Raw genomic sequence first — 12,303 nt, forward strand, 5'->3', positions numbered from 1 at the left:
TTTTAGAGAGGGTACCGTTAACCATTACCCTTTGAAGTCTTCCACTTAGCCAATCATTGACCCAAGTAGTTGGTGTTTCTCCTAACTCCATCGATTTCATTTTGCTCAACAGCCTGCGGTGTGGGACGCTATCAAATGCTTTACTGAAATCCAGGTACACGATGTCCATAGACTCTCCCAAGTCTAGCTTCCTTGTCACCCAGTCAAAGAAGCTGATGAGATTAGATTTGCAGGACCTACCCCCGGTGAATCCATGTTGATTGGGATCCCGTAGATTTCCCTCAGACAGGATCGTGTCTAATTTGCGTTTAATTAAAGTTTCCATGAGTTTACACACTATTGATGTGAGACTCACCGGCCTGTAATTCGCAGCCTCTGCCCTGCAACCCTTTTTGTGTAGAGGAATGACGTTGGCTGTTTTCCAGTCCAAGGGTACTCTCCCCGTGCTTAGGGAGAGATTGAAGAGTGCAGCTAGCGGTATCGCCAGGACATCGCACAACTCTTTGAGCACTCTTGGGTGCAGATTGTCTGGTCCCATGGCTTTATTTACCTTTAGTCTTGACAGTTCACTTTAAACTTCACCTAGTGTGAACTCAAAATTCTGAAACGGGTCGTTCGCACTTGACTTAGCCTCTAACTGAGGACCGTGTCCTGGTGCCTCGCAAGTGAAGACAGAGCAGAAGTATTCGTTCAGTAGTTCGGCTTTATCTGAATCTGCTTCCACGTAATTCCCATCCGGTTTGCTAAGGCGTACTATCCCGTCTGTGTTCTTTTTCCTATCACTAATATACCTGAAGAAGGATTTGTCCCCCTTCTTAATGTTCTTTGCTAGAGTTTCTTCCACACGAAGTTTGGCCTCCCTAATTGCTGTTTTGACCGCTGTAGATCTGGTCCTATATTCCATGATGGCTTCTCTTGTTTCCGTACGCTTGTAGGAAAGAAATGCTTTTTTCTTCTCCTTAACAAGGTGTGAGATCTCTGCGGTGAACCATTGGGGTTTACTGTTTCTTTGTCGTTTATTTACTGATTTTATGAAGCGGCTAGTTGCTTCATGTATGGTTGATTTCAGTGTTAACCACTTAGCTTCTACATCATCGGTCTCCACTTGGTCCTGCAGCGTCCGATGGACGAAATCTCCCATGCGTGCGAAGTCTGTGCCGCGGAAATGGAGTACCTTTGTTTTCATGTTTGATCTAGGGAAGCCTTTCCTAAGGTTGAACCATACTATGTTGTGGTCACTGGAGGCTAGCGTATCTCCTAATGAGACCTCTGAAGCGCTTTCCCCGTTGGTGAGTACCAGGTCGAGGATCGCCTGGGCCCTAGTGGGCTCCATCACCATTTGTTCTCGTTTAACCAATGACTAATGCCCCATAGTTTTAGATTGACGTCGTCTATTTCATTGGTTTTTAATGGATCAAGAGGGTAGAGGAACTGAATATCATCAGCGTAGGCAAACACTGGGAAACCAATAGACTGACAAAACATCAATAATGGTGCCAAATAAATGTTGAACAGAAGTGGGGAAAGAATGGATCCTTGAGTGATCCCTTGGTTGTTCGTGTAAGTATTATATGAAGAATTATTAAAAACTATTTTGGAGGAGCAATTTGAGAAGTAAGAGCGAAACCAATAGAGCATTTGGTCACTGAAACGTACAGAGGACAATCTGTTTAGAAGCAGTTGGTGGTCAATAGTCGAGTGAAACAAGTATGACGGATTGGTGGTAGTCAAAAAAATATAGTACTCAAGTTGTTAGACCGAGCAGAAAATGTTAGGTTGAGTGATTTTGGCGAAATCCAGTCTGATTGTGGTGCAATATTTTGGGTTTTTGACAAACTGAGATTTTATTAAATACCACCTTTTCAGTCAATTTAGCCAGAAATGGTATGTTTGCTATGGGCCTGTAATTAGAACAATCAAGGAGACTAACCTTTGGGTCCTTGATGATGGGGTAGAAAATAGAATGCTTCCATTAGCTTGGGAAGAATGTGGTGACAAAGGTTTTCTAGGATGAATTTGTGTAAGAAGGGACCGAAAAAAGAAAAAAAACAAAACCCAAACGCTTTAAGAGGAACAGGGAGATAATCTCAGTCTGGGAACCTTGAGGCACACCTAGTCCTACCACATTTTCAGGATATCCACAATGAATATGCATACCAAGAAGGCAGTGCATGCAAATCTTTCTCATATTCATTGTGGATATTCTAAAAACCTGATGGGACTAGGTATGCCTCAAGGACTGGATTGAAAAGCACTACTCTAACTCTACCAACTGTGTAACATAGTACAAGTACATTAAAATATTCTCTTTTTTTTTTTTCAGATGTTGGATGAAAATAACCATCTTATTCAATGTATAATGGATTATCAGAATAAAGGAAAGACTTCTGAATGTTCTCAGTAAGTTCTCTTTGACTATGCTTTATTTGGTTTGTCAGCTCAAACTGTTAAATGTAAGAACCATGTAGTATCAAAAAATAATTATTCTTTCAATGGATAGTGCTGTGCTCAGCTAGGGTTGGAAGAAGGCTGCACCCTTCAGTAGTGCCCACCTACGATAGTAGTAATGAACCTTACTCTTATATCAGGGCATTTATGGTTATGATTTCATTCTTTCAAATTACTGCTAGTGTTTGCCATAATACTTTTGGGTCATTCCATGTCAAGTGATCAGATTCTTGGAAAGTGCCCTGCATGACCATCACGGATTTTGATGAAACTTCATAGGCAGAGTCCACCATGTCTCAAACGAACTTTGGTAAAGTTTTAGTTTCGCCTGTGGAATATTTGTGGAGATATAGCCATTTGTTTGACCCCATACCACAATGAAATACAGTACGACAATGACATTCTGACAACTTTGAGACACAATATCTCCCGAGCTGTGTTTCCAAAAAAACTGAAACTTAGCTACCCTGCACAACTTTTTGAGCTCTGTTCATTGCTACCAATAACAATTTTTGCCGAGCACTAATTGAATGCCTGAATTACAGTAAACTTGGCCGAAAAAATTAGTGCTCCAAAAAAAGTCAAAGTTTGACATTACTTAGCTCCCACAATAATTGAGTAATAAATGCGAAATTTGGCGCATAATGTCTCAGTACAACGTTGTTTTCAAAAGTACAATTTCAACCTCCAAGCTCTTTCCATTAGTTTACAAATTAAGTGTAAAGTTGCTAATTTGTGTAAAAAGGCCAAAAATAGGGTATTTTCAGCCTGCTTTTACAGAAAAATACCTTTCAGAAACTCTTTCAAATCAGTCTCATTAGAAAGAGCATATTTCAAACCCCCTAGAAAAGTGGGCTTCATTTTTCAACGCAGGTTATCAATGCCCGAAAAAGGGGGACAAAGTTGGGAGATGTCACCATGGCAACGGCCTAGTTTCAACTTACAATTATGTCACTTTTCAAACTGTTTTTCCCTGTTTATTTTTACTCAAGCTTTGGGTACAATTATAGTGTTCTTAATTAATGATTATTCCTAACTAGAAATTGAGGTGATAATTTTGTTGCATGCAGATCACAAATTACAACTTGTTTTCTTTTACAGATCCACATTTTTATTAATTCAGTTTAAAATGGATGCCAACGAATCGACTAATAATAATCCTTTTCTGCCAGACTGTGCCATTGGGCAAAAATTGTTGTCAAAGTGTCATGATGGCACATTTTATTCTAAAAAATGTGGGCTCATTTTTTTACATAATTTGTCAACCGATGAAAAATTGCTTATCACTCGGCGCTCTGAAGTTGAACTGATGGATAAAGACCAAATCTGCCTCCACCACAAAGCAAAGTATCTCGACAAATACGAATTAAAGCAAACATCGTGTTGTAATCCATTTGAAAAGAAAAATCACATTGTTCAAAGTGGATTGTTAAAAGTCGATCTTGCCATGTCTAATGATTTTAGAAAAGTGGCAAAAATAAATATCAAGCCAGGTCAGAAACTTTGCAGTAGGTGCAAAACCCAATACGTTTCAATGAGTGAAGCTACTGCAGCATCTTCATCTTCAGACGATTTTGATATCAGCATCTCCGATGCAGTTGATCAAAGCTTGACTGCTTTAGGAACCTCTCCATTGAAAATTCGAAGGTTAGCTAGTAGAGATAAAGCCGGCTATGTGATACGAAAAATTGAACGTGTGCAGAATGTGATAGCCAAGAAGATTACATCTGCTGCTGGAGTTTCAGCTGAAGAAGTTAGGCCGTCTCGTCAGTCTGTAGAATGCAAGTTATGTGAAGATTACACTGACCTCATTGAAGAAATGAAAACGAAAATTGCAATATCCAACAGATCAATGAAAGTTCAATTATTGACGATGGCCCCAAAAAGTTGGTCAATAAAGGAAACAGCAATGAAGTTTGGCGTTTCAGAGCGCATGGTCAGAACAGCCCAAAAAGTAAAGAAAGAGAAAGGCATTTGTTCTATACCTGATGCAAAAATTGGCAAGTCCCTTCCAAAAGAAATTGCAAATAGAGTTCAAGATTTTTACGAAGACGATGAATTCAGCAGAATATGTCCTGGCAAAAAAGATTGCATTTCAGTCCGCCTCAATGGTTTAAAAGTACAAAAGCAAAAGCGGCTGCTGTTGTGTAATTTAAAAGAGCTGTACGTGGCGTACTGTAATAAATACGGAACTGAAATTGGTTTTTCCAAATTCTGTGAGCTCAGGCCAAAGTGGTGTGTAACCGTTGGTGCATTAGGTGCACACTCCGTATGTGTCTGCACGATATATCAAAATGTAAAGCTCATGCTACAAGGCGCCGATGTCAAAGAGAACTACAAAGTTCTTATGGAAAAAACTGTGTGCGACCTAAATGTCAAGGACTGTATGCTACAACGATGTCAAAACTGCCCTGGTGAAGAAGCACTAACAGCATACCTGGAAGAAATATTCAAGGATTTAGATCCAGAAGAATCAATAGAATTTAAGCAATGGGTTCACGCTGACCGTGAAACATTAGAAACAAGCGTACTAACCTTGGACAACTTTATTGAAAGACTTGCAAGCAAGATTTGGAAGTTGACAAGCCACCATTTCATTTCAAAACATCAAAGTGAATATTTGAAGATGTTGAAGACAGGCTTAAAAGAAACGGAAATGATCGTTTTGATGGATTTCGCTGAAAATTACTCATTTGTTGTACAGGATGCCGCCCAAGGCTTTCACTGGGAAAATTCACAAGCTACGGTACATCCTTTTGTTGCATATTACCTCAATGAAGTGGGCACATTGCAAGTTGTAAACTGTTGCATTATTTCTGATCATATGCAACATGATACGATATCTGTACACGTGTTTATTCAAAAGTTGATCGAATTTTTGGTAACTCAAACAAACATTACCAAAATATACTACTTCAGTGACGGCTCAGCTGCACAATATAAAAACTACAAGAACTTTGTGAATTTGTGCAATCACAGAAATGATTTCAACATTGAGGCTGAATGGAATTTTTTTGGAACTAGCCACGGAAAATCACCCTGCGATGGAGTTGGTGGAACAACTAAACGACTGCCTGCCCGGGCTAGCCTCCAAAGACCATCAACGGATCAAATATTGACGCCAAAGGATCTATTTAACTTTTGTGACCAAAATATACACGGAGTTAAATACATTTATGTTCCAAAAGAAGAAATTGAAGAAAGCAAAAAGTTTCAAGAAGAAAGATGGCATGAAAGCAGCACAGTAGCCGGTACCAGAGAGCACCACCAATTTGTACCAGTCAACTCAAACTTGGTTCGTGTCAGCAAAGTTTCAAATGACACAATAAATTTTGTTGCCAAAATTTCTGATACTGCCATTCCAAATTTGAAAGTGTCTGAAATCTTTCCTGGTTGCTACGTTGCCTGTACTTACGATAATCAATGGTGGATAGGCAACGTTGTTGAAGTCTCAATTGAACAAAATGATGCATTGATAAAATTTATGCATCCTCACGGTCCAGCTCATTCGTTTTATTGGCCAGAAAGGCAAGACGTTTGTTGGGTTCCAGAGCAACACCTCATCTGCATGCTTTGTGCCCCTTCAGTTACATCATCCGGCCGCCAATATCAATTTCCAGAAACTGCATTGAAGAAAGTGGCTCAAAAATTTAACAGAATGTTATAAAGATTGCTGGCAGTTAAAATCAAAGTGGACTTCACTTTGGCTTGGGAACCATATAAGATACCCAATTTAGGCTTGGGAACCTAGGATAAGACACCCTAATCATTGGCTTTGGAACCAGAAAGATACCAACAAAAGGCTTTGGAACCTTGACAAAGAAACCAAATGCGAGGCTTGGGAACCTGGACGAAGTGGCCCACCCGTGGCTGGTATTGCACAGCTATCAGGCGTGACCCCTATGGCGATGGGGTTGCCAGTTCAAACTCTTGAACTGGTAGTGACAATGTCACCATGGACCAACGCAATAGAGTAGTAGTAATACTACGTCAATACAAAACTGTAACTTTAAAAATGACAGAACTATGTTGAAATAGAGGTTGTTGCCGTGGCAACGTCTCCCAACTTTGTCCCCCTTTTTCAGCCATTGTTAACCTGCGTTGAAAAATGAAGTCCACTTTTCTAGGGGGTTTGAAATATGCTCTTTCTAATGAGACTGATTTGAAAGAGTTTCTAAAAGGTATTTTTCTGTAAAAGCAGGCTGAAAATACCCTATTTTTGGCCTTTTTACACAAATTAGCAACTTTACACTTAATTTGTAAACTAATGGAAAGAGCTTGGAGGTTGAAATTGTACTTTTGAAAACAACGTTGTACTGAGACATTATGCGCCAAATTTCGCATTTATTACTCAATTATTGTGGGAGCTAAGTAATGTCAAACTTTGACTTTTTTTGGAGCACTAATTTTTTCGGCCAAGTTTACTGTAATTCAGGCATTCAATCAGTGCTCGGCAAAAATTGTTATTGGTAGCAATGAACAGAGCTCAAAAAGTTGTGCAGGGTAGCTAAGTTTCAGTTTTTTTGGAAACACAGCTCGGGAGATATTGTGTCTCAAAGTTGTCAGAATGTCATTGTCGTACTGTATTTCATTGTGGTATGGGGTCAAACAAATGGCTATATCTCCACAAATATTCCACAGGCGAAACTAAAACTTTACCAAAGTTCGTTTGAGACATGGTGGACTCTGCCTATGAAGTTTCATCAAAATCCGTGATGGTCATGCAGGGCACTTTCCAAGAATCTGATCACTTGACATGGAATGACCCTTAGTTCCCTTTTGAAATGAGGACTAAGGGGCAAATTCTGTAAAGGACATCTAAAAGTTAGGCATCATTTAGACGTCCAGCTCAACGCGATTCTATTAAACATAGACGCACAATAGAGAGTCACGCTCTGAATTTAGGCGCATCTATATAGTTAGGTGTGCTTTATAGAATTGCCTTTTAGGCATCGTACAGATGTCTTCACTTCTATAACGTTATCGCATTTTAGCATTATGATGTCATTAGAATAGTGATTTTATGCTGTTTTTGTAAATTAAAATTATATGCAGTAAAATAACATATTTTATTTATTTATCTTTTAATTATTTATATACACCACTTATATCCTAAGTGGTTTTATATTAAACTACTTTATCATATTTCCCTTCTGTCCTGGTGGACTCAAACGCTTAGCTAATGTAACAGGTGCAATGAGGGGATTAAGTGACTTGCCCAGGGTCACAAGGAGTAGTGAAAGGTTGGAACTCACAACCTCAGGGTACTGAGGCTGTAGCTCTAACCATTGCACCACACACACTCAGATAGTAAACCACATGCCAGTTCAAAAGCCAAGCATATATCCTCTTGATTCATACCCAGTCATTTCTCTAGGATAAATATCAAACATGTACTTTCAACACTTGTCCAGTTCCTCTTTTGGCCTCTGTGTTCCTCAAGCAAAGCACATGAAAAAAATATATATATATTGCATACTAAACCTTCTATTTTTTGGTATAAAGAGGACTAGTCTTTGATAATAATGGAGAATGAAGTTTTTAATAATGCATTAAAGCACATGATAAAATATATTGCATGCTAAACTTCATTCCCAAAGTTTAAGAAAATAAGAAGATAAACCCTACTCCCAATGGCTGTGGCTCAGAGCAAATGGACATGTTTGATGCACAATATTGACTTCATTGCTAGTGTAACTGGTGCAATGAGGGGATTAAGTGACTTGCCCAGGGTCACAAGGAGCAGTGATCCCCAAAAATAGAAGGTTTAGTATGCAATATATATATTTTTTTCATGTGCTTTGCTTAAATAATGCATTATTAAACATCTTTTGACCTTAATATCAAATTGGATCCTCTTTACCCCCCAAAATAAAAGCCCCTTCACTTATATGTGGATGCCTCCGGCACGCTTAAGTGACACTTAAGTCATGTCCACCTAACTAACACCCAACTAACGCTCAAAAGTAGACCTGCAATGCCTACATTTTAAGCGAGAATGTAGAGGCGTTAAGATGTTGAGTGGCATGCAATTCTGAAAATGGACATGAGTGAGTTATTCAGGTCTTTAAGTTACTGGGCTGGAGAAAACTGCAAGAGATGATGTGAACTTGTGTAGTTTTACCCTTAAATACTTGAAATAATACTTAAACTAGATAGTTACTCAACAGTGTACTTCATTTTAGGGATGTAAAGAATACAGATTTTATGTTTTAGCTATTTTTTAAATTTTCATTTCAATAGGTATCAACAGATGCTACACACAAACTTGGTGTACTTAGCGACAATAGCTGACTCCAATCAAAATATGCAGTCTTTATTACCAGCAGTAAGTACATTTAATTGGAACCAAAGCAATTGATTAGAATGTTGGGGAGGTAAGAAAGACCCTGACCAGTCATGGGCTTTTCTCCCATTTTGTTTCTCTAGCCATAACCCTTAGGGTCTTGATAGTCTTTTTTCAATGTTTTCTTTGAGTCCTATGATACTGTCCCTCTCCTATCCCTCTATCCCATGTGACCATCATATCTGTCTCACTCTCCCCCCCCCAGTGGTGACTGCCAGTTCCCTCTCATCCACTCTCCCTGCAGTGACTGGCACTTCTCTTTTGTTCCTTTCCCTCTACCCATCCCCCCTTGGAGATCAGCACTTCTTTCTTGTTCTCTTCCCTCCCCCTCCTTCATGGTGACCAGTATTTCTTTCTTGTTCCTTCCCCACTCCCACCCATGGTGACTGGCAATCTGGTGTCTCCCTCTCATCTAGTCTCTCAAACCACCCTTCCTGCAACCATCACCATATACCTGTTAAAGATTAGATCTTCACCAGCAATGAGCAGTGTGAATGATACAGTGCTCGTGCCATTTTCACAGCCCTTCCTTCTGATGTAAGAGGAAGTTGCATCAAATGGAAGATCTGTGGTGCTATCACAAGCACTGTATTGGCCATGCTGCTTGCTGCTGGCAAAGATCTAACCTTTAAACAGATAGTGACTGTGGCTGCGATGATGGCAGGAGAGGGATGGTTAGAGATCGGATGGCCCAGCTGCCTGGGCAAGAGAGGGAGACACCAGATTGCCAGTCACCATGGGTGGGAGAGGGGCACAGTCAAGTCCTCTAACTTGACTGTAAGCAGTAATTAGGTATTTTATATAGTATAGGAAGAGTTGGTTGTCTGGCTTGGCATCTGGTATCTACAAATGATGATGCAGGATGGAATGATACTGGTTTGACCATTGAGTGAATATTAAGGGTAATCACTTACCTGCCACTTCCAGAGAACCATGATCATTTTCTGTACCACACAACATTGTCCAGTGCAGTGACATTTTAGAGGAGCCAGAGTACCGTAATGATGTTCATTACCCTGTGATATAATTAGTGGCTGTTTGTCCACTGACTGGCAAAAGCACAGATGCTGTTCTGTATGCCTGAGGTCTTTGAAGACAAGCAGGCTACTGTTTTGGCAGATAGGGCATACGACTATGCTTAGTGCTGAATGGACACATACTTTCTGAACTTTCTACAAAGGCTTACTAGCCTTTCACTGCTCAAGTAGTTCCCCCTGTCATAGTCTATAGCTCTCTTTAGTCTTCCAGAAATAATGATTAACAAAAAAATGTGATACCTTTATTGAAGACTATAGAGTAGAGAATGACACGTTGGTGGTTACCCGCGGCTAGCCGCGTTTAGCCGTGGGTAACCCGCCGAAACGGGGAATAAAAAATAGTGGCCTCTGCGGGGATGGGGACAAGGCCATTCACCGCCCCGTGGAGCGGTGAATGGACTTGTCTCCGCAGTGAGGCAATGAAGGATCGCGCGGTCCCCACCTGGCCATCTCCCTCCCTCCACCTCACCTTTGAATTGAAGAGCACTGTTCCGCGCAAAAAAAAAAAAATGCCTCTCCTTTTCCCCTGCTCTCAGTTGCAGCCGACAGGAAGTCTTTCCAACGTCAATTCTGACGTCGGAGAGGACGTTCTGGGCCAGCCAATCGCTGCCTGGCTGGCCCAGAACGTCCTCTCCGACTTCAGAATTGAGTCGGAAAGAAGACTTCTGGCTTTTTAGCAGCTGCAGCATGGCGGTAAGAGAAGGGGAAAAGGAGGGAGGTTTTTTTTTTTTTCAGCGGCAGGGAGGCAGCAGGCTGGCTTTGGCTAGGGAAGGAGAAAGGTAGACAGGCAGGCAGGCAGGCTTCGGGGGTGAGGGTGGGACAAAGTGTGGAAGGCAGTGAGAGGGACATGGGAAGGAGGCACTAGGGGCACTAAAGACAAGAAGGGGCACTAAGGACATGGGAAGGAGGCACTGGGGGCACTTAAGACAGAAAGGGGCACTAAGGACATGGGAAGGAGGTACTGGGGCACTAAAGACATGGGAAGGAGGCACTTGGGGCACTAAAGACAGGAAGGGGCACTAAGGACATTGGAAGGAGGCACTGGGGCACTAAAGACATGGGAAGGAGGCACTGGGGGCACTAAAGACAGGAAGGGGCACTAAGGACATGGGGAGGAGGCACTGAGGGCACTAAAGACATGGGACGGAGGCACCAGGGGCACTAAAGACATGGGAAGGAGGCACTAAGGACATAGGAAGGAAAGAGGGAGGGAATAGAAAGGGACAATTCTTGGGCCTGAGTGCAGAAAGAAAGAAATGAAAGAAAGGATACACAGATAGAAGGAAACACAACCAGAGACTCATGAAATCAATCACCAGACAGCAAAGGTAGGCAAAATGATTTTATTTTCAATTTAGTGATCAAAATGTGTCAGTTTTGAGAATTTATAACTGCTGTCTATATTTTGCACTATATTTGCCTATTTTTCTATAGTTACTGAGGTGACTGAGCTTGCGGAGATGGGGCGGAAACAGGGTTTTAAAATTTTAGTCCTAGTAGTTTGCCGGTCCACAAAATAATTATTTTATTTCTGCCGGTCCACGGGTGTAAAAAGGTTGAAAAACACTGATGTAGAGTATACTGGCTTTCTTTTTCGCCCAGCCGCACGCGCGGCTGCTCGAGTTGCTCAATCTTCTCCTCTCTTTCAACTTCCTGTTTCCGGTTGCGTCAGAGGAGAATATTGAACAATGAGCAGCCGCGCGTGCAGCTGGGCGAAAAAGAAAGCCGGCATAATCTACAATACATATAAGGTGAGGTGGAGGGAGGGAGATGGCGGAACGCTGCAATCGGTCGAGTGTCTGCTGTTTTTGTATCACTGCCTGCCTGCGCTCTCGTTCCAGATCCTCCTGCATTTTTAGTGTGCACAATTGACCTGATTCGAGCTATATGGGGACACGTCATTGCAAGGGAGGACAAGTCAATTGATTTATTTTATGTTCTGTTTTTACTACAGGGCAGAGGCACTGAAACAGATTCTCAGTGCAGTAGTAGTAGTGGCAGGACTCTCTTCTGTCTTCATGGTGTTTCGCAGTACTGAGGCTTATATGGATGCTGCAGTGACGGGGCGGTGAATGGGATGGCAGTGGCGGTGACGGGGTGGTGAAAGGGATGACGTGACGGGGCGGTGAAGGGAACGGCGGTGATGGGGCGGTGCAGATGATGGTGGGCCGGGGACGGTGCAGTGACGGGGATAGATTTTTCCCCGTGCCATTCTCTACTATAGAATAAAGCAATTTGGAGTCTGAGTTGTTAAAAACATACTGACTCTGCCTTTAAAATAATAATTTTTAAAACGTACAACATTATGTATGGTAAATTTTTGATTTTATACTTATATTTACAGTATATGGCTTGTATGTATGTGGGTGTGTATATAATATATAAAAAAGAGCAGATCCCAACTAGATGTATGATAAGAATTCTTTATTTAAAAAAATTCAAAATGTCCTTAAAAGTACCTGTGGACCATGT

The 12,303-nt window shown here is 41.3% G+C and overlaps 1 protein-coding gene across 3 annotated transcripts in view; it reads left to right on the forward strand.

The window, feature by feature from the left end:
- The window catches only part of SS18 (SS18 subunit of BAF chromatin remodeling complex), a 145,534-nt gene that overhangs the window by 15,326 nt on the left and 117,905 nt on the right, over window positions 1-12,303 (forward strand). For all 3 annotated transcript variants that reach the window (XM_033933823.1, XM_033933822.1, XM_033933824.1), the window contains exons 2-3: window positions 2,324-2,400; window positions 8,692-8,776. In XM_033933823.1, coding sequence (XP_033789714.1) covers window positions 2,324-2,400; window positions 8,692-8,776 — 162 coding nt within the window. The remainder of the gene's footprint in view (window positions 1-2,323; window positions 2,401-8,691; window positions 8,777-12,303) is intronic.

This window comes from Geotrypetes seraphini, chromosome 2, assembly GCF_902459505.1.
Source record: "Geotrypetes seraphini chromosome 2, aGeoSer1.1, whole genome shotgun sequence".
NCBI classification, from domain to species: domain Eukaryota; kingdom Metazoa; phylum Chordata; class Amphibia; order Gymnophiona; family Dermophiidae; genus Geotrypetes; species Geotrypetes seraphini.